We start from the raw sequence: 24,817 nt of genomic DNA, 5'->3' as shown, positions 1-24,817 counted from the left end.
AGATAATTAGGGGATTGGACACATTAGAGGCAGATAACATGTTCCCAATGTTGGGGGAGTCCAGAACAAGGGGCCACAGTTTGAGAATAAGGGGTAGGCCATTTAGAACGGAGATGAGGAAGAACTTTTTCAGTCAGAGGGTGGTGAAGGTGTGGAATTCTCTGCCTCAGAAGGCAGTGGAGGCCAGTTCGTTGGATGCTTTCAAGAGAGAGCTGGATAGAGCTCTTAAGGATAGCGGAGTGAGGGGGTATGGGGAGAAGGCAGGAACGGGGTACTGATTGATAGTGATCAGCCATGATCGCATTGAATGGCGGTGCTGGCTCGAAGGGCTGAATGGCCTACTCCTGCACCTATTGTCTATTGTCTATTGTCTATTGTTATTCCTGACCTCAGGTGCTGTCTGTGTGGAGTTTCCTCGGGTTTCCTCCCACATCCCAAACTCGTGTGGGTTTGTTGATTAATATGCCTCTGTAAATTGCTCCTTGTGGGTAGGTCGTGGATGTGAAAATGAGATAACATAGAAATAGAATTGATTGATGGTTGGCAAGGACTCAATGGGGCGAAGGGCCTGTTTTCATGCTGTATCTCTAAACACACAAGAGACCACGACTCATCTACAGATATTGCCTCATCCACTGATCCTCCAGAAACTTGTTTTTTTTCCCATAAGATGTTTGCAGCTTCACTTATCAGAGATATTACCACTCCACCACCACCCCCTTCTCCTTCTTCCCCCCACAGTTCAACAAGATTCTAAGTGTCTTCGTTTCGAGATACAGCGGGGAAACGGGCCCTCCGGACCGAGTCCATGCCGATCAGCGATTCCCACACATTAACACTATCCTACACACTAGGGACAATTTACAATTTTTACCGAAGCCAATTAACCTTCCAACCGTCTTTTGAGTGTGGATGCAAACTGGAGCACCCGGAGAAAACCCACGCGGTCACGGGAATAACGTACAACTTCTACAGACAATACCCGTAATCAGGATCTGGCGCTGTGAGGCAGCGACTCTACCGCTTCGCCACCTTCTACGGACACCTCGTCCCACAGTTGCGGCCTGACCTGCTGCGTTTTCTGAGTGTTTACTGCTTTTCTCCTCACTGCCGGCTTTCTGCGAACAGCGCCAGGGCAGTTGCAGCAACCGTCTGCTCTAAGCGTTGCCAACCCGTGCCCCGTGTGGCGGCACCGGGAACTGCCTTCGTCCGTCGGCTGGGCTCGGCCCGCCCCCCCTCCCAACGTGATTGCGTCACCTCAGCGGGCGACACCAATTGGCCCGCAGCGCCGTTAGTCCAACGTGTCCACGGCTGTGATTGGCCGGGTCGGTGTCAATCACCCTGAGGGGGCGTGCCGTTCCGAGGGGTTGTCAGCGCTGCTCGAGCATCGTTGGAGCCACCGGGAGGTGACGGTCGAGCCGGGTATGACCGGACCGCTCCTGCCTCTTCTTGTTCACGGGCTTCGCGGTAATGTCCGATTGATGCCGTGCGCTTGCCGTCGGTGGGGACGCGGGCCTTGTTATTGCTCACAAATAGACTGCTCGGGGAACGGGGGCGCTGTAGGCCATCGGAGGGCCAGCCAGGCCGGGGGCTTGAGCCTCCTGCCTCGCTGTTTACTGCAACCTTTCTCGTTGGTTGCAGCTGATGCTGGGATCAAGAGAGGCCTCGTAGGTTCATGAGCCCCGTGGTGTCGGTGGCAGTGCAGTGGCCGCAGCGCCGGCTACAAGGAGGGTTTCGGCCTCGCAGTGTCCCTCCTTGTAGCCACTACTCTTGTTGCTCAGGCAGGGCACTTAGCTGCACAAGGCGGTGCTCAATTTATTGACCGTAGTTTTTAAAAACATTGTTGTTCATTTGTTGCAATACTTACTTGTATTCTCGTGCGGTTCGATATGTCAATCAACGCTGCAACAAAAAAAACGTGCCCTTTAAAGAAAACAAAAAGGGGCAATAATCACGTGTTTTTAATATTAGTGTGATCTATGTTTTATTTTATGGCGAATGAATGGCGGTTGTAATGTAAACTGCAGTACGAAATGCAAAATCTGGGTGATTGGTTGTGTTTTCAAACTTTCAAGGGTAGGCTCCCAGCTGTTTCTGGAACTGACATGGAGATGAATTCAGTTGTGAAATGTAAGGAGGAACAACGCTATCTACTGTGTTGCTACAAGCACAAATTGGTGATAACCACTTTTTTTGCATTTTCTGGTCGATGCCTCTAACCACCAATTTACTTATCTCATTTAGAATGGTAAAGATATCTTGTGAATTTTTACATGCACCTCCTCCTCTTTAAAAAACCATGATCTCATCTATGTTTTATAAAAACATGACAGATTGGGGGGAGTAAGGAGAGTTTTTTGGGGGAAAGGAGCAGAATTGTGATCATTTTTGGAGTGAAACATGACATTAGAATTCAAAGGGTGCTTCTGGTTTAAGACGTATGCTGGAGCACTTGATGTAGAAACAAAGAACTGCGTATGCTGGCTTATACCAAAGATAGACGCAAAATGTTGGAGTAACTCAGCAGGTCAGGCAGCATATCTGGAGAAAAAGGATGGGCGATGCTTCAGGTCGGGACACTTTTTCAGACTGAAGAAGGGCCCCAACCAGAAATGTTGCCCCTTTTCTCCTGAGATCCTGCCTAACCTGCAGAGCCACTTCAGCACTAAGTGTCTCTCTTTAATATTCCTGATGTTGTTTTCAGTGGAACACACATTTCGTGCATTGTGGAGTAAGGTAGACATAATTGCCCTGATAACAACCGTGTTTTGTCACTCCCTCCAATGCATGTTACTGGATCGGATAATCCAGGTAAGCTGAATCAGGCAGCACGGTGGTGCAGCGGTGGAGTTGCTGCCTTACAGAGCCAGGGATCCCAACTACGGGCACTGTCTATATAGAGTTTGTATGTTTTTCCTGTGACCATGTGTTTTTTTCCCCAGGCGCTCCAGCTTTCTCCCACACTCCAAAGACATACAGTTTTGTAGGTTAATTGGTTTTGGTTAAGATTATAAATTGTCCCTTGAGTGTAGGATAGTGCTAGTACACGGGGATCGCTGTTCGGCATGGATTCGGTGGGCCAAAGGGCCTGTTTCTGTATCTCTAAACTAAAAACAAACATACTTCTCATTGACAATGCTCAATCCCCTCTCCTCTAATTCAGCAATGGTAGTATCACATTGCTTGTTGAACTTGCAACCCCCTGGGCCACTTGCAAAAACATTTTTTTTGTTTTTCTCCTCCTGGACCACACCTTCGTCCTAGATGCTACATTTTCAACATTACAAGAAAATGAGCACCTTGTTGGTTGTCAAAGGCTTGGGCTGCTGGTAGTGCTGAAATTTCCAATGTCTGGCCCACAACCAAAATGATTGACTGTGCCATTGTTACAGGCCCTCTTGGGTGTGCTGGGTTTGTATGGTTTTAAATTTTCTTCAACTATAACATCCCTTTGCTTTTCTCAATCTATCTTCTTAATTAATTCAGTCGGTGTAATATAAGTTCTTGGTGTCTGACATTTGGAGGCTAGTATGTTTTATAAAATATTAATATTTGTGTTGTATCTATATGGGGTTTGATCTGTTTTTACAGCTCATGTTGGGAATTTTAACATTTTCTATCAGTAATCTCACTTCTAGTGGTTGGTTATTTTTCAGGAGTTGTTAAGAATATTTGGTACTAGTAGCTCTCTCAAAATACCTTCTCTTGGTAGGTAGTGATGGCTGTTTTTTCCCTCGCTCAACTTTTCACCAGATCAAGCCAACAGAAGTTTGACAGACAACGATTATCAACAATTAGAATTGTATGGAAGGCAATAAGGCAATTGGAATTAAAGATATGAATGGAATCACAAGAAACTGCAGATGCTGGAATCTTGAGCAAAACACAAAGTGCTGGAGGAACTCAGCAGATCAGGCAGCATGAGGGGAGGGAATGGACAGCCACATGTTGGGTCAGGACCCTTCTTCAGACTGATAAGAATAGGGGGGAGAAATTTTGAAAGGAGAGGTGGGTAGGGGTAAAGCCTGGGGTTGGTGTGGTAGTTGGATACTCTCTCCCACTCCTCTGTCTGAAACATTGCCTGTCCACACCCTCTCCAGATCCTGCCCAAGTTGTTGAGTATCTCAAGCTCAAAATAAAAGCATCTGCAGTTTCCTCTCTTTTTAGAATTCATGAATGCCTATTTTAATTCTTTTTGGAAAAGGTGGGTTAGAAGGTTTTTGTTTTGCAATTAATTTTAATCCAGACTTAGAAGTGAAATATTTTTAGATTTTATTAACAGTAAATATTATTAACAATTAACAGTTTAATTATCCACAAAATACGCACAGATTTGGTAAGAGCATAGCTGTTGCCTTCTGGCTTCTGCGAGAAGTTAGCTGTTCTTTCAACTTGAATAGCTTGATAGCCCACTGCTGAAATACCCGGACTGAGTTTAAACCAGATAGGCTAAGGATGGCAATAATAAACTGAATTTCTATGACCAATCTTGCTATTCGTTTTTCCTGTAGTTGTGGTTTGCATACTACATGTTTTATTTTTTGCTATTTACTGTATTACTCACCTTTTCGATTTCAGGTCTAGTACCATAACTCCTGTATCCAAGTTTTGGAGTTATAAATTAAGTTTTTGTTTGTTATCTATGAGTAGAGTACTGTGCTTACAGACATGTTTTGCTGCTGCAAGTAAGCATTTCATTGTACCATTTTCAATGCATATGACAATGTAGCACTCTTGACATGCTGCAGATTATCTCAGGAGGGTTGGGAAACTGGAACTGGCTTGTTGTTGGATAATAGTTTAAACATTGGGAAGATTAGGGCCAAAACATACTTTGCCATGATTTTGTGTATGTTTTTCTGTTTCATTTTTAGCATCTTTTTATTTAAATGTATGTGCAATCTGGAGTGAAAAAAATATTGGCTAAGTGATTTATGGGGGTAGTAAATTACAACAGCTCTTGAAGTAACCATCTGTTAATCATTCTTTCCTTGGCTGCTGTCATTGCCAAGTGGGTGAGGCATTTCTGTCCTGTTCAACAGGATTTGAAGGTGTGAGCCATTCTGTCATGAGCTTTGAAAATAATGGATGTTTTCAGGTATTGTATTTTTAACTTTTGTCCACATGCTCAAAGTGGGGATGAGTATAATTGCAAACAACCTTCTTGCACCCTTTTGAACATTTTCCAAAGGTAATGAAACGGAGTCACTGTTGTAATCGAAAAGTGAACTTTTTGTTTTGCTACACAATCTCGTGTAATTTCAGGTTGAATAAAAGTCTCTGCTTTCAATGCTAGGGTAAATGGGCCAGTTGCTTTTTCTTTTAACCCACTATGGTTCAACATGTCTTGAGCCCTCTGATTGGAATACTATACTTTCCTGCTTGCTTCTAAGTAAACAAATGATCTCTGATACAGTAAACCCTCATTATAACGGACCATGGGGGGGGGGGGGGGGGAGGAGGAGGGGGGGAATGGTGTCTGTTAATGCCGATTCTCCACTATATCTGAGTACGGTATTATCATTATGCAAGTAGTAGAAACAAACAACTGCAGCTGCCAGTTAATACACAAAAGGACATAAAGTGTTTTAGTAACCTAGAAGGTCAGGCAGCATCTCTGGAGAACATGGATGGGTGACATTTCGGGTAGAGGCCCTTCTTCAGACTCAGTCTGGAACTGGGCCTGGAATCCTGGTGAGTTGACGGCCCAGCCTGCTGGCGGCCAGGGGATAGGTGAGGATTAGTGAAATCAATGGTCGTGGCCCACGAGCAGCTGGAGTGCAGATGAGGATCGGCAGTGGAGGCAGCAGCAGAATGATAATTGATATGAAATACAAAGGCTGTTCTTCTAAAGCTGTTAAGTAACTAGTTAGGTCCTAGTTGGAGAACTACTTTGGTGCCATTCTATTAAACCTATTTGGTACCACCTCCCAGACTAGTTTTTTGGGGGCATTTCTGGATATTTCAAAGGGATTGTAACATGGGAGAGGGTAATAAAGAAGTTTCTAAGATGGCACCAAAGTAGTAGAATTTGCTTGTCCTTTTGTGTAGGAAAGAACTGCAGATGCTGGTTTAAATCGAAGGTAGACACAAATGCTGTAGCAACTCGGTGGGTTAGGCAACATCTCTGGAGAGAATGAGTGACGTTTCAGGTCGAAATCCATCTTCAGACTGAATTTGCTTATCCTTTTTATAGCAGAGATCATTAAGAAGATGTAATAAGATGTATTTAAAACCCATTTCAAGTAATTAGAGGGAATCTTTTCATCGAAGGAGGGTCAGAAACTATAGGTAATGATTTAAGTTAATTGGCAAACAAAGACATGGGAGGCAAGGCGAGGGAAGACATCTTTTAATTTGCAGTTATAAAAACTTGGATGTACTGTTGGAAGCTGATTTTATGGTCTGAATCATCTTAATGAAGTTGCTGGCTCATGCTCTTGTAATTAGGTGTGTGTTTGGGACTTCAACACAGCGGATTGACAGGAATACTGTGCTCCATGAATGCACAGATGAGAAAGCTGAGCACTATTCTGAATTGAAATTATAGCTGTGCAGGATCAACAATTTCCTTTGAATGGCGAGGAAAGGCTGTGAGGAAGAAGGGCAGGTATATGACGTTCTTCTGCCTCAATAAGGGATCAGTGGTGTAAATGAGTTTAATTTTTTTAAAATTAATCATAACTATATCTTAAACATTTTTAATACATTTCACTTTTAATTGAACGTGTTATCCTCTGCCATGCAAGGGCCTGTTTCCGGCTGTATATATATGATATGATATGATATGATATAAGCATACAAGTGTTGAGCCATTCAACACGTTCTGGGCCAATAACTCCAAAAAGACAGTTTCATATGTTTATGAGAGTGTAAAAATTGACAGGAGTTTAACATTTTAAGATACCTGACAGCTTGATTTTGTTAACAGGTTAATGTTTACTTGGAAAGGCAGGGATGATTGGGCACAGCCAATACAGATTGGTTGGTGGGAGATCTTGTCTGCCTAGTTTGAAGAGGTAACTAAATATATTGAGGGCAGTGGGATTTGATGTGGTTAACATGGATTTCATCAGAATCATACTTTATTAGCCGAGTATGTTTTGTGACATACTAAGAATTTGATTTGCCATACAGTCATACCAATAAAAAGCAACAAAATACACAAAATACATTTTAACATAAACATCCACCACTGTGACTCCTCCACATTCCTCATTGTGATGGAAGGTGAAAAAAAAGTTCAATATCTTCCCTTATGTGTCCTCCCGCAGTCGGGGACCTCGAGCCTTCCGTTGACGGGACGATCTTGGCTCCCGTAGCTGGCGGTCGGGCCCTCCGCATCGGGACGATCAAGCTCCCGTATCGGGGGGGATCTCGGCTCCCACGCGCCAAACGATCGGACTCCGGGTTGGGGCTGGTCAAGTCTCTTGCGACTTTGGAGCTTCCCATACATCAGTCTCTACCCGAGACTGCAAGCTCCTCCATGGTGAAATCTGGAGGCCGTGGTTGGAGCGTCGATCCTAGGAAAGGGATTGCAAGTTCCAATGATAGGTTCACGGCCCTGCAGTGGGACTCAAAGTCAGTCTTGAGCAAGGCCTCCAGCTCCATAATGTTAGGCCGCAGTGTGACCGGAAATACGATCCGGAAAACAATCGGGTCTCCGGCAAGGTAAGAGATTGAAAAAAAAATTCCCCCAACCACCCACCCACCCACACCCCCACATAAAACAAACCAGAGAACATTAACATATACTTTTAAAAACACACTAAAAATAACAAAAAGACAGACAGACCGTCAGCAAGGCTGCCATTGCTGACGGCGCCCCTGGTGTATGTTAAGGCCTATGACAAGATCCTATATAAAAGGCTGGTCTTAAAGGTTTAGAAGCTATTGGATCCAAGACAAGATGGCCTGTTGGCCAAAATTGGTCTGGTGATAGGAGATGGAGTGTCACCTCATCACAGGAAGGATGTAGAGGCTTCGGAGAGGGTGCAGAAGTTAGCAGAAAACTCCCTAATTAAAGGATATTGGTTATAAGGAGAGGTTTGACAAACTTGGATTGCTTTCTCTGCAGTGTCGTAGGTTGAGTGGGGACCTGTGCAATATATAGAATTATGAGAGGCATAGATAGGGCAGACAGTCAGAACCTTTTTCCCAGAATGGAAATATCAAAGGCTAGAGGGCATAGCTTTAAGGTAAGAGGGACAATGATTTTTTGCACAGAGTGGTGGATGTCTGGAATGTGCTGCCAGGAGTGATGATGGAGGCAGGTACAATAGTGTCATGAAAGAGGCTTTTAGATGGGCAAATGGACATCAAGAGAATGGAGGGATGTGGATCACATGCATAAGAGGAGATTAGATTAACAGAATCATGTTTGGCATGGACATTGTTGGCCAAAGGGCCTGTTTCTAGGCTGTACTGTTCAATATTCTAAGCATCTGGATCAGCAATTGAATCACCAAGGCATAGGGAATAGACCAATTGCTCATAAATGAGATTAGTATAGATCGATATTGCTGGAGGATCCAGCTGTCAGTGTCAGTGCTGTACGTTACTTTAACTCAAGGTATTTCGTTGGTTGTGATATTTATCCCCTGAGATTGCATTTTCCTGGTTGCCACACCAAGAATGCTTGTCTTTGTGCAGCTTCATTAGTATTGCAAAACTAGTTTTTCACAAGCGTTATTAAACAACGTGTGAAGGCACATCTGGAAGAATTATGGCAGATGACTAAAAAGGTCCCAAGGTGTAGAATTGTTAAAAAAATTGTTTTGAGTAAAGTCTTAAGTCCAAAGACGTACAGGTATGTAGGTTAATTGGCTGGGTAAATGTAAAAATTGTCCCTAGTGGGTGTAGGATAGTGTTGGTGTGCGGGGATCGCTGGGCGGCACGGACTTGGTGGGCCGAAAAGGCCTGTTTCCGGCTGTATGTATATGATATGATACGATATGATAAGTATGGAAAGGGGGTGTCTGGGAGGGAATTCTACACCTTGGGACTTTTGCAGCTAAAACCATAATTGTGAATGGGGGACTAATTTTATTTTCAAAATGATAACCATTAGACCACATGTTTTGACAAACAAGGTTGACGCTTCAGTCCACTAGATGTCATTTTCTTCAATCAGTTTCATTGTGGGGGCATAAACTTCTAAATAACAGCTCAATTGAGCGAGAGTACCAATTAAAGGGAACGGACGGAGACAAGTTGGAGGGTGAGATGGTAACATATCTCCAAGCATTGATAATTTTAACTGCTGTTCTTCATTTGCTAAAGGTGAGATTCTGATATCTCTCAATTAACAAAATTGAAAAAATGCTGGAAATAAATGAAAAGATAAATTGATGAAAATATGGGAACAGTTCTTATGCAAGATCATCAATCTGAATTGGGGTTTTTTCTCTATTCACAGATGCTACCAGGGCATTTCTAGGGTTTTTGCTTGTATTTCAGATTTCCATAATCTGCTGAATTTGGTTCATTTCCGGAAATTGTGCCCTTCCTATTCCGAAGAATGTAAATTTGCCACATGATCATGATAGAAAGTATCGCCTAGCAGTTAGACTTTACAGCATTGTACTTTGACTTTGCTTTGAAATCACATTGGAGTGCTTGTTTTAGTTCTGCTACGTAGTTAAAAGCTGTGGATAAGGTATATTAAGCAGAAGAGCATACTGTTTATTGGTGGAAATCTAAAATACCAATGCATCAATTTCTAGTTCTTGTATTTTTCTCTTGGCAAGCCAGTGGTTTGCCAAACCTTGTCAGCTGTTGCCTAGTATCTCTACAAGCAGTGGACTGTCATGAATATCTCTGCTTTCAAAATGCAACATTGTCTTGCCTAGACATTGGAATTAGGACTGTGATCAGTCATCCCCATGAAGTCTTGGCTTGGGACCAATGGAATTGTTGAAGCAGCATGTTTCACTCTTCCTTTGTACAAAAGTGTTTGGTATATCAGTGAAGATTGACAGCTGTAAACAATAGTACCTTCCTGGTAAACAAGGTATGAATCACAGAATCGGCCTTGTCCTGCTTTGAGTAAACGATTTGTTAACTATTCATGGTACATAAGTAAAACAATATTTGCAGTTTGTTTTGGAATTATCTATTTGTTGAAAAGCTATTGTTGGATAATTGTAACGCAGAATCCTGTACTTTGAGTAAATATTGTTATTTTGCAAGCAACAATCTCTGCTTTCTTGTTGCTACCTTGAAACCACATCTACTAGGACTTGACTTGACTGAATCGGGCAGGAGTTAGGGTTTACCAAATAGCAGGAGAAATAGCATCTCCCGAGATGCTACCTGACCTGCTGAGTTACTCCAGCATTTTGTGAATAAATACCTTCGATTTGTACCAGCACCTGCAGTTATTTTCTTATACCCATTATGCCAGCACTTTGTCTTTATCTTTGGTATAAACCAACAAATTTAGTTCTTAGTTTCTAGATTTTTTAAAAAGTTTGTCCTGAAGGCCAATCCTTTTCCTTGGATTTTCCTGCCAGGGTAAAGAGCCTGTCAACAAACATCCCTTAAGCCTTCCTGAATTTTGTGCATTTCTGCAATAGAACATTTAATCTAAACATGTATCAGTAAAAAAAATTGCAGCTAATGCCATACCCATAATATATTGTCTCCTGTATGTTGATGATAAATGAAAATCAGTTTATGCACAACAAGCTTTTATTTTTCTCTTGTATACTTTTTTAGATGAGCATGCTATACACACAACTATGACTGCTGCTACAGAGTAAGTTTGCTGGTCTTTGCCTGCCCATCAGGACTGGTTGTATAGCTAGAACCTTAGCCCCCTACTGCACTCCCTATACACACATGACTGTGTGGCCAGGTTCAGTTCCAACTCCATCATCAAGTTTGCTGATGACACTGGTGGTGGGCCTAATCTCCGACAACGATGAGAATGCCTACCGGGAGGAGGTGGCTGATCTGGCACTCTCGTGTCAGTACAGCAACCTCCTCTTGAATGTCACAAAAACTAAGGAGCTGATTGTGGACTCAACATCCGAGGATGTAAACGCCACTGGAGATAAATGGGATTACTGTGGATAGGGTGAGCAGCTTTAAATACCTGGGAGTCCACATCACAGAGGATCTGACATGGACAACGCACATTGCCGCACTGGTGAGTAAGGCAAGGCAGCGCCTTTACCACCTCAGACAGCTGAGGAAATTCAGAGTCTCTCAGAGTGCTTCTACTCTGGGGCTGTAGAAAGCATCTTGTCCGGCAACATCTCAATCTGGTTTTGGAACAGCTCTGCCCAGGACAGGAAGGCTCTGCGGAGAGTAGTGCGTTCGACTGAACGCACTGTGGGAACTACACTCGCCCCCCCTGCAGGACCTATACATCAGGAGGTGCAGATCCAGAGCCAGCAACATTATGGGGGACCCCTACCACCCCAGCAACGGACTGTTCCAGCTGTTACGGTCAGGCAAACGCCTCCGCTGTCACGCTGTGAAAACAGAGAGGATGAGACGGAGTTTCTTCCCACAGGCCATCAGGACTGTTAACTCTTATACCACCAGGGACTAATTTACAGTATTAATTTATTTTTTGTGTTGTGTCTTTAAAAAAATAAATTATATTCTGTTTTGTAGTTTTAGCACAATCTGCAGGCATTGCCACTTTCATTTCACTGCACATCTTGTATGTGTATGTGACAAATAACGTAGACTTGACTTGACTTGACTTGACTTGAAATATAATAGGCTGGATTTGCTTGTGCAGTGGTGAGCTGCTTGTGCTTGCTGAAAAAGTATGGATTTGCCTTTTGCATGTTCACTACTTGAATTACAACCATCTCAATTTAAAGAGTGTTAAATCTTCGACTTCTGAATGCTGGACGTCTGATAATTAATTAGATTCTGGTCTTGCAAATGGCTTTCTGATCTCCAAGTCTGCCATTCTTGACATTGTTCATAACAAATTGCCCAACTCATCAATTTTTGAGCTATCCAGTCATTTGGCAGCTACCCTGGTAGTAAGCTTGCCAACAGTTCCTGGAAATTCTTGGGATGACCACAAATTACTTGAATAGAGTGGCTTATGGTTTCCTATGGTGATGGAGAGGCTGTAACTCAAGATTGAAGGTAAAATGTAACTTACCATAATAATAATGCATTTTATTTATATAGCGCTTTTCATATACTCAAAAGACGCTTTACAGAGATTTAGAGAACATAGGGAAATGAATAAATAGATAAATAAGTAAATAAGTAAACGAACAGAGAAAAGAGACAGAAGGTGAGGTGACCTTCAGTGGTTGAAGGCAGTACTGAACAGGTGAGACTTCAGCGATGTTTTGAATGTGGTGAGTGGAGGAGTCTCTAACGGTTTGGGGTAGTGAGTTCCATAGGGTGGGAGCAGCGATGGAGAAAGCCCTGTCCCCCCAGGATCTGAGTTTGGTCCGGATGTGGGGGGATAGGAGATTGGCAGCAGCAGAGCGGAGGGTGCAGGTGGGAGTGTGCCTGTGGAGGAGGTCGGTCAGGTAGGATGGGGCCAGGTTATGGAGGGCTTTGTAGGTTATGAGGAGGATTTTGTACTGGATTCTCTGGGGGATGGGGAGCCAGTGGAGTTTGTAAAGGACGGGGGTGATATGGTCACGGATCGGGGTGTGGGTGAGTAGACGGGCAGCGGAGTTTTGAATATTGAAGTTTACTGATGATTTTTGAGGGTGCGCCATAGAGGAGGCTGTTGCAGTAGTCCAGACGGGAGGTGATGAAGGCGTGGATGAGGGTTTCTGCAGCTGTGGAGGAGAGGGATGGACGGAGACGGGCAATGTTTTTGAGGTGGAAGAAGGCTGTCTTTGTGATGTGTTTGATGTGTTTGTCGAAGGAGAGGGTTTGATCAAAGATGATTCCAAGATTCCGGATGTGAGGGGAGGTGGATACTGGGAGACCATCAATGTTGAGGATGAAGTTTTGGGTGGTTTTGGTGAGCGTTTTTGGACCAATGATGATGATTTCAGATTTGTTGCTGGAGTCTACCCGATCCTGGGTAATGTGTCTAAAGAACTTGCCTCATGCTGGGCCCAGCTACATGATACCTTGGAAACCTTTGGACTCAACCCAGTCATCAGGGTCTTAAGTGTAAATCTAGGTTTATATCAAGAAGTGTAAATTTATCCCTAATGTTTTTGGAATGGGGAAATTGTGAATGGATGATTGATGGTCTGTGTGGACTCGGGGGGGCTGAAAGGCCTGTTTCTATGCTGTATCTCTGAACTAAACTAATCTGCAATCTCATGTCCTCACTTGTATAATGCCTTTAAGTCTTCAGTAAACCCAGTTGCTTTTTTACATAATTCTCTGCATAAGAAAACTTGGCAGTATAAGTAGATTGCATACCATTTTTGATGGAAAAGAGCAAAAATCAGTAAGTTGAATAATATGGTTTATTGGAAATCTAGGAGAATATCTTGTCACTGACTAGCGCATTCTGGTAATGCATTCTGGACAGTGAAAGGTTCAATAGCATTAATTCTGTTGTTGATGTATTGTTTTGTCTTGTACTCAAAAGACTGATCTTTTTCTCATGTTTCTACTATTCCAACAGAATCAGTCAACTGTCAAGCTACACTTGGTGGATTTTTCGCCAGAATTCGCTGCTCCTGCCTCCATCTTTTTTTCTTTCTCCCCTCGTTTACAAATGGAATCTTCAATCCATGTCCTTCAGTGCTGGTGATTGCAATAGTGGGGTGCCATGGAGAAGAAGCGAAGAAAGAAATGATAGCCTTCTGAACTGGGCTGCATTGTTAACAATTGCTTCAATATCATGAAAACAATAGTAGCCTATTTTGCAAACCTTTCTTGCAAATTGAACACCAATATGAGAACCTTTGCAGCAAGGAAAATGAACTGACCCTTGTAAACGCCATAAAACGGATTGGATTTCTGGGTCTTTGGCAACATTTTAGGATTCTGTGACCATGCGATTGGAGTGTGCCGGGCTACTGTTGGTAGTGGTTGCATTGTGTAGTGGGGGACGACTTGGTACAGAATTGTGGAACAAGATTTGTCCAAACTGTACCCATTTGACTCTGAAGTTAGGATACACCTCCACTAATATTGAACATGGTAAGCAAGTAATCTAATTTCGCATTAAGTAATTATTTTAATATTTACGTCAAATGCACAGTCACAATGTATTAAAATAGCATGCGGTTGTGGATTAGCTGGAGTAAGTGCCTAATTCTTACTGGGTCTGGAGTTAAATACAATGCATTTGAATAAGGTAACAGTTCATCTGTGAGTATTTAAATCTAGAGTGGGGTGATGGGAGGGAAGGATGAAAGTAATGGTAGGTGGCTTGAACCTTTTTGGGCTGGGGAAAAATGGAATTGAGGGAAGCAATCTATCTGGAATTTGGTAATCTAACCGAAAAAGGAAAGATTCATTCATTTTGTTACAGTGTGCTGCACCTTAAAGGTCACAATCGTTTTTGTGGTTCTTCGTGCTGCTCGTTTTAGTTTAGTTCAGAGTTATATTGCGGAAACAGGCCCTTCGACCCAGCTTGTCCACGCCAACCAGCGATCCCTGCACACTAACGCTGTCCTATACACACTAGGAACAATTTACAATTATACCAAGCTAATTAACCTACAAACCTGTAAGTTTTTGAAGTGTGGGAAGAAACCGGAGATCCTGGAGAAAACACATGCAGGTCACGGGGTGAATGTGCAAATCTGTACAAACAAGCACGTGTAGTCAGGATCGAATCCGGGTCTCTGCCACTGTAAGGCAGCAACTCTACTGCTGTGCCACCGTGCCTCTCTCTCAGTAATTCTTGCCCTCTCGTGCCAGTTCTCTCAGTAATTAGAGTTTATTCCCTTGCAGTTTTCTTGTTTTCCTTTACCCTCTTCTCATTCTGTATATTGGGATTTAGCAGCAGATGTGAGCTTCACAGTACTTGTTTAATGCTGGTGGATAGGACCGTAGTGACAATGCTAGTTCTTGTATCTGTGCATTAAAATTCTTGATCGTAATGTTTTTAATTTCTAGAGTACATCGTTGCCTTTAAGGGATACTTCACCGCCACAGCCCGGAGCAAATTTATTTCTAGTGCAATGAAAAATACGGACGTGGTGGAATGGCGAATAGTTCCTCGTAACAATCCTGCAAGTGACTACCCGAGTGACTTTGAGGTGGTTCAAATTAAAGAGAAACAACGACATACGGTATTAACTTTGGAAGACCATCCACACATTAAACGAGTAACACCTCAGAGAAAAGTCATCCGCTCCCTCAAATTCACTGAGAGTAAGTATAATAAACAACTAACATTGAACCAAATTAGCAAAAATAATAGAAAACAATAAAATGGCAAATGCCCAGAATCAGATAGTTTCAGTTCCACCACTGAAGTTGGTGCGAATATTACATGTGCCAGAAAAGGACACAAAGTGCTGGAGTAACTCAGTTGGTCAGGCAGCATCTCTGGAGAACATACAGATTGTTACACATGCCAGGGTTTATATATACAGGTCCACTTGGTGAGGCAGCAGATCTCGACCTCATCAGGAGTTCCATGGTCGATCGACGTGTTGAATTTGCACCATGCGGCTGGCACTCTGGAACTCTAGAGCCTGCAGATCTGTTCCCATAGCTGACTTCTGCAGCCGATTGGCGGGTCAAATTTGCTCCCTGCAGCCGAGGCTCTGGAACTAGGGCCTGGCCAGATCCAGCAGATCCGTTCTCATGCTGACTTCCGAAGCTGACTTTGTGAGCCGATATCAGCTGCCTAGGCAGCCGGTTCCAGTAAAGTTGGACTCCTCTCGAAGGCCCTGAGCGCTGTTGGACTGGCAAAAAGAATAATCTGGAAAGGGTGCCGGAACATTGGTGGTGAACCTGTACATCCAAAGCTCTTTAGATCTGGGGCAGGATGTGCCGGGTTGCTCAACTATTTAGGCAAACATGGGGAAAGCTGGAAATGTTTTGACTATTTGGCTATTATTGAGAAATTGCTAGAGATCGTTTACAATGGATAACTGAGGACTGAAACGATTCAACTGATGTCGGAGAATTGAAGTGGGTACATCAAGTCTGATGAATTGGAACAAATGTTTGAAGAGATAATGTAATTAGTGGACAGGAGCAAGACTTTTGATTGTCAAAGGATTTCCAAAAAGTGTTTGGGAAAGTTCTTCTGAAATGACTATTAAAGGTACATTTTGTGGAATTGAAAGGAATTTGAGCCTATTAAGGTTTTGTTAAATGGCAGGAGATGGTAATTGGATTAGGAAACCAAGGCATTTGTGCCTGTTTGTTTGTAAATCCATTTGGCATATTTTGAACTGTTTATGTACATTCCTAATGGATGTCGCATTTTTGTCCACAAGACCATCTGATCCATACGCACAGCCTTCATTTCTGACTGGCCGACAAAAAATAAATGTTGTGGTCTTCAAGGCCTTGTGACGAGGCCTTAGGAACTACTTTATTCAATCACGGTTGAAAAAGAAATGTAGTAAGTCTGGGACTATACATAAATCATTATCCAATTCTCCTGCATTGGTTTGACATTTTTTAACAATTTCTTGATAGTACTTTTTTAATTTGTCCCAGTTATGGCCAAGTGTCACAGCTTCAGGGAAATTGGAGAGCTGGAGGGAGGTACATTTTGGAGAGTATTTCGAATTGGGTGTGAAAAGGTGAGGGGGGAAAAGGATGAACTTAGGAGGCACATGGTTGAAAGGGATACACAAAAAATTCTAGGTAGTTCTGGTCTGGATGCATTTGTAATCTTTTGCTAATGTCTAGGTCCCATGCTGTTGAGGCAGTAATCACTCTATACATAAGATGACAGATTTGCTGGAATAGTGCATTTTTGAATTGCAGATGTAATAAACCAAGTTTTGATTTGATCTTCCATCGAGATGTATGTGTGTAAAAATTATGCATGGCCTGATAGAAATCCTAAAACATAATAAATGGAACTGTTTAGAAATTTGGTGCAGGTAAGCTTTCCTGTTCTCTTTAGCGTTGACTTTAAATGACTTCTCGTTTGTTACAGCAGACCCTGCTCCACCATGCAATGATAGTCGATGGTCACAGAAGTGGCAATCGTCAAGACCACTGAGGAGAACTAGTCTCTCCCTGAGCTCTGGATTCTGGCATGCGACAGGCAGGCATTCAAGCCGACGCCTATTGAGGGCCATTCCTCGGCAAGTAGCTCAGACACTTCAGGCAGATGTTTTATGGCAAATGGGACATACAGGTATGGATAGGACATAAGTTACATTGTATAATTTAGCACGTAACAAAAAGCTTTTCACTGTACCTCTGTAGGATTAACAATCTCTTCAGGAAGACTGGCTTCGTCTTGGGGGCAGAGTTGGATTCAAGGGAGGTAATCTTGGAGGGGAGGATGCTCCTCAAATTGCAGAGCATCTTGGACAATACACACTAGTCAACCTGAGGAGTACCTTCAGCAACAGAGTGGTTCCACCAAGATGCAGTACGGAGATCTTTCTTCCCTGTGGCTATCAAACTGTACAACTCCTCCCCCTTCTGTTGTAGACTGACTTCCCCCCCCCCCCAATTTTTTTTGCACATTCCCAATCTTTTTCATTATTTGTCACTTTAATTTCATGTTTCATGTATCTTGTTTTTTATGACAGTTGGCAGTTCAATTTCCCTCCTGGGATAAATAAAGTTGTATTGTATTTTATCGTAAGCTAAACAGAACTGAACTGAATTTAAGCAATCTGATGTTTGATAGAGGTTTAAATACGCTTTTTTTTGTTGACATATGCTCGGATACGAGTGTCAATTACATTTTCAGAATAATTCTAACATTTGTTTTTGTTGGCGGCAATGATAATTATTCATCAATTTAAGCTGTGCATATTCCCAAGGGAGCAGAGTCTTTGTTATGGAAATGCAGTTTTAATGTTCTGTAAATCACTGTCTTCATAAACTCGTTACTTAAGCAACTATACTTGGATGCATGTAAAGACACATTTGGCTGCAAGGAACTCATTAACCATATGTACATTGGAAATCTGACCTGAATCTAATTTTGACTGGTCTATTGGTCTTGGCTTTTAAAAGATACGCTGCACTAATGCTTTGATTAAAGAGTGCATTGAGCACAAGCTGGTCATTCACATAATGTGAACCCACAATTGTGAAAGCTGCTGATAAAGTAACCAAGTATTTTGAATTTAGTTGGGTTTGGTTGTCACATATCTCTTCCACGTTCTTTTACTAGTTTTTACTTTTCATCGATGCTTCATGGAAAAGATTCTATTCAAATAGCTTGTGTGGTGCTTAAGTTGTGCTGATTATAATTTCTTCATTAATAATGAACCGCTATAAAACTCAGACCTTAAATATCAAATATTTAATAGATCCATCAGTAAATATTAAGTTGCTGATTATTCTAGTGTCCGTTCAAGCTGTCATCAATTCATTCATTTTTATTCTGTTTATAAAATAGCTAATCTCTATAAACATGGTTAATCCATATAGTTTAGTTTTAATTCAGAGATACAGTATGGAAACAGGCCTTTCACCCCAATGAGTCCACGCCGACTATCGATCACCTATTCATATAGTTCTATGTTATCCCACTTTCTCATCCTACACACTTGGGGGCAGTTTACAGAGGCCAATTAACCTACAACCCACACATCTTTGGGATCTCGGAGGAAACCGGAGCACCTGGAAGAAACTCACAGGGTGAACGTGCAAACTTCACACAGACAGCGTCCGAAGTTGCGATTGAACCCAGGTCTCTTGCGCTGAGAGGCAGCAGCTCTACCAGCTGTGCTACTGTCTGCCCTTTAGGGAAGATTTACTGAAGATTATTTTATGTCAAAATATGTGGGTCATTTTATAAAATATGAAATGTACAGAATAAAAAAAATTGCTCTTGTGAAATTTAAGTGGGGCAAATGTAAATTTTTTTCAACACACATTTCTTGACAATTGCGCCGTTGATGCATTCTGTAAAATCACAATGTGGGCTATTTTCTAGGAATGGAGCATTGGACGTCATCCCCGTCCCACATTAAGGGGTCACCTGTAATTATCTGGTGTGTGGAATAGGCAATTAGTTGTCATCTTATCAATGTTCTAGATCAAAAGTATCTTTCTAAAAATTTGTTTTATCCTGCACAGGGTCACTTGATCATTGCTGATCCTTTCTAATCCTTTTCCTCTTGTATAGCAAACCCAGTTAAATGAATTACCTTTAAAAATATAAATTAGTCAACTGTAAATTGCTACTGGATTGGGAAACTTAAATTGATCTGAAACCAGTTTCTAATTCTTTTAATCCAATTTTGCATCTTTGCTTGTCCCAGAACAAGTGACATTCACTTTATATCCAGAGTCAAAAGTTTGAATATGGGATGTTATGATCTTGTTCTGTTCACCAAAAATGTTTTGTTATATCCACTACTACCTTTCATGGGCAACTGTAATGTCTGACTACTTTAGTGGCTATTTAGTGACTACCTTACAGTGCGAGATACCTGGGTTCGATCCTGACTGTCTGTATGGAATTTGTATGTTCTCCTTGTAACTGCGTGGGTTTTCCCCGGGTGCTCCAGTTTCCTCCCACACACTAAAGATGTACAGGTTTGAAGGTTAATTGGCATCTGTAAAATTGTTCCAAATGTGTAGGATACCGCCAGTGTACGGGGATCGCTGATCTGCGTGGACTCGGTGGGCCGAAGGGCCAGTTTCCGTATCTCTAAATCCGTATCTCTAAACTAAACTAACCTGTTTACTTTCATCCCGACCAAGAATTTGATTACTTTGTTGAACTTGTTGAACTTCCTTGTTAAGGTTTGACAGACTTGCTTGACAGATTATTCCAGCTGTTTGCAAACTCAACATTTCAGATCCTATTAGATGTGCCCCTGTGGGCTGCAATATCCCATCTGTGATGTTGGGTAGGTTGGTTCAAATTTCCACCACTGTTGTCTCCACACCAGCTGCGATCTCTCACCTTGTCCCGGCTCTGGGTCGGTGGCGATCCGCTCTCCAGTCAACCTTCGCCGGCAGCTTCTGCCTCCAGTCCCCGCCGCCGCCACGGTTCCACGTCTCCGGGACAAGTTAAAGAGTCAGGGCGGGATGAGGGGAACTCGCCGCATAAAGCAAAAAAAAAAACGACAAAATCGTCGTAGTTTTTACTAATTAATCATATCTACACCAAATTAACAGTTTTGAAAACAATATTTTCTTATCTATACAGAGAAAAACTGGAAAAAACGGATGAAAGGAAAGTTTGTTTACACATAGCAGCTCACTCTTCACAGGTTTAGCAGATAGGTCAATTAGTCTGAGCAAGAAGCTTATTGTTATGAATATACCCGTCACCAGAAATGGCTGGCATTGTTTAGATTTTCTGACTTTAATTATCTTTTAATATTTCTAGGTGCTGGTGTAAAAGTAGCAGTGTTTGACACGGGACTTAGTGAAAAACATCCTCACTTCAAAAACGTGAAGGAGCGGACCAATTGGACCAATGAGAAAACGTTAGATGATGGTGTGTACACTGAGTTCTATAAAATATCAGCTTGGTTGTGATTTGTTTCGGCGCTTCACATTGAAAATATTATGCATGTTGTTCTGAGAAAAAATATTTTTTGAATCTTCGGCCATTTATTTTCTTTCATGCCCATCAGATGTTTGATTTTTAAGTAAAATTTTAATCTCATAACTTTTTAACTTTTTTGTGAATTGCATGATTTAAAGATTAGCATGATTGAAAAGATCACTTTTTGGCCACTTTTTACAGAGGTAATTATAGCTAATATTTTATTCCAGTTTGTACAAGGTTTGAATAGATTTACAAAGGGATAAAAATTCTTGTAGGCTTACGACCCTGCTTTGTGAATTATACAGAGGAGTTTTTGTGAATTAGTAGTCATTGTTAAATCTGTGGGTCGAGGAGGTAGTTGGTTGATTTCCAAATCTTAAATCGTCATTTTTGTGGCTGATACAACTACTGCTGGAATGACAAAACAACTTGCCCCCACAGGAATGGGAGCTTCACAAACTGCAATGTTGTGGGTAAATTGCAATTGCAATGAAATTGACTAGCCACCTCCACTTATGCTCTGCCAGGATCTTTTTGGCAACCATAAGATATATTTTAATAAGTTGGAAGTAAATTGTATCTACTTATTCACATGTCACACGGTTCACTTCCTGGTTGAAAGTTGAGGACTAGCCTCTGATCCAAACGAGGCTGCAATTCAAAGCAAATAAGTTTTGGCTATTCTTAGCTGCAACAGTCAATGTTCTAATTCTGGCAAATTATTAGTTAAATTACATTAATTCACTGTGTAGTTAGGAAGTTTCTACTGCTAACTTTGTCTTGAGCACTTGGCCGTGACTGTTTGCAGGAACTGTTGCCATCTATTCAGCCCTTTCTTTGTAGGCAAAATGTAGCAGTAATTTAAAACTTTTGTTTGCAGCATCTGCATTCTGTGTCTCCAATAATTTTCTATTTCTGTTGCAATCATTCTTTGGTTACAGCATTTTTCTAATGCAAATGATACAGAAAGGTAACTTATGAAACCTCTATTCTTGTAAATAATTTTTATTTGCATGTCTATTGCTTAGCTACTCTATTAATATTGATGTGACTATTGCCCGCAGTGATATGGTTTGCATCGTGACAAGTAATTCGAGCAGTTACGGTTCTGAAGGAAGGCCATTGAACTGAAACACTCTGTTGCCCTCTCCACAGATGCTCTCTAATTTGCTGAGTGTTTCCAGAATCTTTTTTATTTGTTTTTCACACATGGCTCAATGTTCCTAGAAACTATTCTTGTTTTCTGTCACTTGCAATTGTGGAACTATGTGTAAAAGCTTAAATGCTCCAGTCTGAGTGTTTCATTAGCTCTAATTACTTTCAATCACTTCCATTACTTTTGAGATGTGATGACTGTTAACAGGCATATTCTTTCACAGATTCTAATAAAAGTAAATCATAAGGACATAATTAGGAGCAGCATTGGGCCTTTCTGAGCTTCGAGTGTACTCTACTATTCAACAAAACCAATGGTGCTCTTCAACTTCAAACACTAATTTCCTGACATCCCCATATACTTTGATAGATTTCTGGATAGTGAAAGAATCAATCTGTTTTAAATGCAGTCCATGTCTGGTAGTCCATAGTCCTGAGGTAGAAATTCACAACTTTCTGAGTGAAGAATGTTCTCTTCATTTTAATTTTAAATTTTAAATTTTGAGATGGATGCTAGATTCCTTGTTCAGCAGAAATATCTTCCTTGTATCAGCCCTTTCTAGTCTGTTAGGAATTTTACACAGTTTTAGCAAGATCACAACTCATTCTAAAATGCTTAGATCTGAGTCTAGCCAACTTGTTATTTTCTCTGATGGACCCGCTTGCCCTGAAACCTGTCTTTATTTCATGTTCTCTTTATCATTTGTATATATTTTGGTTAATATAACCAAAATTCTCCATGATACTCCATGTGTAGTCTTACCAGAACTCTTTATTTGTGTAGTAAGATATTTTTACTCTTGTTGTTAAATCCTCTGGCCATAAAGGCCAACGTGTTATTTGCCTTTGTAATTGCCTTGTGCAGCAGTATGTTAGCTGTGGCTTGGGAACAAGGGCATGTATCACAATCTTTTGTCATTTAAAGAAAATTTCCAATTCTGTTCCGTTTTACACCAGTGTGGATAATTTTGCAATTTTCAACATTACATCTCCATTTGCCATCTTGTTGCCTTGCACTTAACAGATCAGTATCCCTTTGCACTCCTTACATGTTTGCTTAGACATAGACGTAGGCCTTTGACTCATTGAATCTTCATAGAGTTATAGTCTTACAGCGTGGAAATGGGCCCTTTGGCAAAACTTGCCCACACCGGCCAACATGTCCCATTTACACTAGCCCCACCTGCCTTCATTTGGCCCATATACCCCTAATCCTGTCCTATCCATCTACCTGTCTAAATGCTTCTTAAACCCATCGTCAGCGCCTTGTACAACTGCATCAAGACCTCCTAACGTCTATACTCAATGCCCTGGCTGATGAAGGCCAATGTGCCAAATGCCTTTTTAACCACCCTATTCACCTGTGATACTACTTTCAACAAACTATGTACCTGTATTCCTAGATCGCTTTGCTGCACAACAATCCCCAGAGCCCTACCATTGCTCATGTTAGTGCTCCCAAAATGCCACACTGCACATTTGTCCGTATTAAATTTCATCAAACATTCCTCAGCCCACCTGCCCAACCTGTCAAGATACCTTGGCAATTTTTGACAAGCATTGTCACTCTCTACAATACCACCCATTTTTGTGTCATCTGCAAACTTGCTAATCATGCCATGTACGTTCTCATCCAAATCATTGATCAAACTTGCTCTGGGTATTTGCATCAAACTATTTCCTCCACCCCCAACCCTTCCACCCATATCCTTCCTTCCGGGTTTACATTTCACTCCTCTTCTTTCCTTATTTTACACCCTTTTGTCTTTTCACCTCTACCATTTGTCACTATTTCCACCCACTTGCCAATCATCACCCCCTCTCCTGTATCCACCTATCATTTGCAAGGCTTTGCCTTGCCCTCCACCATTCTTTTCCAGCTCTCTTCCCTTCCACTCTTCATCAGTCCGAAGAAGGGACACAACTCAAAACATTGTCCGTCCCTTCCTTCCACAAATGCTAGCTGGGCTGCGGAGTTCCTCCTACATTTTTTTTTGCTCAAGATTCCAGAATCTGCAGTCTTTTCTCTCCTTATTTCCCCTGTAGACTACAACTTCTCCTTCATGCCCATTAACGACTTTGATTTAAGGTGTGGTTTACAGGAGCCAGTTAACCTATCACATTCCTTTAATGAATTTGCACAACCCTCTGGTAGAATTTCACGGTGGGGAGCCAAGGTAGAAGCACAAGACTGTCTTTTAGTTGCTGAATTCACCCAGAGGGTGGTGGGTATATGGAATGAGCTGCCAGAGGAAGTAGTTGAGGCTGGTACTATAACTTTTAAACAACATTTGGGCAAGTACAAGGATAGGAAAGGTTTAGTGGAATATGGGCCAAATGTGGGACGAGTGCAGATGGGGTATCTTGGTTAGCATGGGCCGAAGAGCCTGTTTCTGTGCTGTAAGACTCTGAATCTAATTGATGTCAGTTTGTAAAATGTTTTTTGTGGTTTGCAGGAAAACAATGGTAAAAGTCTTCCCTGCAGAAGCTGTGGTTTTGAATGTTCTTCAGCTCCCTCAAGGAGACGATCTATGGCAGCTTCAGTAAACAATTTGTAGCATTATTAAAGTATTCAGAACAGAAGATATGTTCCCATAAATTGACTAATGTAAACAGAACTCTGAAGATAGACACAAAGTGCTGAGGTAATTCAGCAGGACAGGCAGCATCTCTGGAGAAAATGAACAGGTTACGTTTCTCATTGAGACCCCTCTTCAGATCAAGCAGATCTCTGACTGCCTCATTGTTGAGGGTTCTAATATTGCAAGTCTTATTGGGGCTTTCTTGTCAGTATAATTTTACAAGGATTGAACCAGGAGGAGGAAGTGTTCTTGTTAGAGGAAGTGTGGACATGTCTGATGTTTGAATATTTGTATGTACTAATGTCCCTTTGTTATCCCAAAATCTTAATGCTGTTTGCTTTTTTTCTGTTGGCATTAGGCTTGGGACATGGCACATTTGTTGCTGGAGTGATTGCTAGCATGCGGGAATGTCAGGGACTGGCACCAGATGCAGAGTTGCACATCTTCAGAGTCTTTACTAACAATCAGGTAATGATTATTTTATACCCGTTCTCTGGTCATT

The 24,817-nt window shown here is 41.8% G+C and overlaps 2 protein-coding genes across 3 annotated transcripts in view; one reads left to right on the top strand and one right to left on the bottom strand.

Moving 5' to 3' along the window:
• Positions 1-1,077, bottom strand: part of znf319b (zinc finger protein 319b) — a 41,658-nt gene extending 40,581 nt beyond the window's left edge. Inside the window, exon 1 of the mRNA XM_078400494.1 lies at positions 983-1,077. The gene's annotated coding sequence lies outside the window, so the exon portion shown is untranslated. The remainder of the gene's footprint in view (positions 1-982) is intronic.
• A 273-nt stretch (positions 1,078-1,350) lies between these two features.
• Positions 1,351-24,817, top strand: part of mbtps1 (membrane-bound transcription factor peptidase, site 1) — an 86,067-nt gene continuing 62,600 nt past the window's right edge. The window contains exons 1-6 of one of the 2 annotated variants that reach the window (XM_078400491.1): positions 1,351-1,422; positions 13,583-14,103; positions 15,028-15,285; positions 17,039-17,242; positions 20,414-20,524; positions 24,674-24,783. In XM_078400491.1, the coding sequence (XP_078256617.1) occupies positions 13,956-14,103; positions 15,028-15,285; positions 17,039-17,242; positions 20,414-20,524; positions 24,674-24,783 (831 nt within the window). In that variant the 5' untranslated portion in view covers positions 1,351-1,422; positions 13,583-13,955. Of the gene's footprint in view, positions 1,468-13,582; positions 14,104-15,027; positions 15,286-17,038; positions 17,243-20,413; positions 20,525-24,673; positions 24,784-24,817 lie in introns of both variants that reach the window. The other variant, XM_078400490.1, reaches the window with a different exon arrangement.

Source organism: Rhinoraja longicauda, chromosome 6 (assembly GCF_053455715.1).
Source record: "Rhinoraja longicauda isolate Sanriku21f chromosome 6, sRhiLon1.1, whole genome shotgun sequence".
NCBI lineage: Eukaryota > Metazoa > Chordata > Chondrichthyes > Rajiformes > Arhynchobatidae > Rhinoraja > Rhinoraja longicauda.
This window is presented reverse-complemented; position numbering and strand designations above follow the sequence as displayed.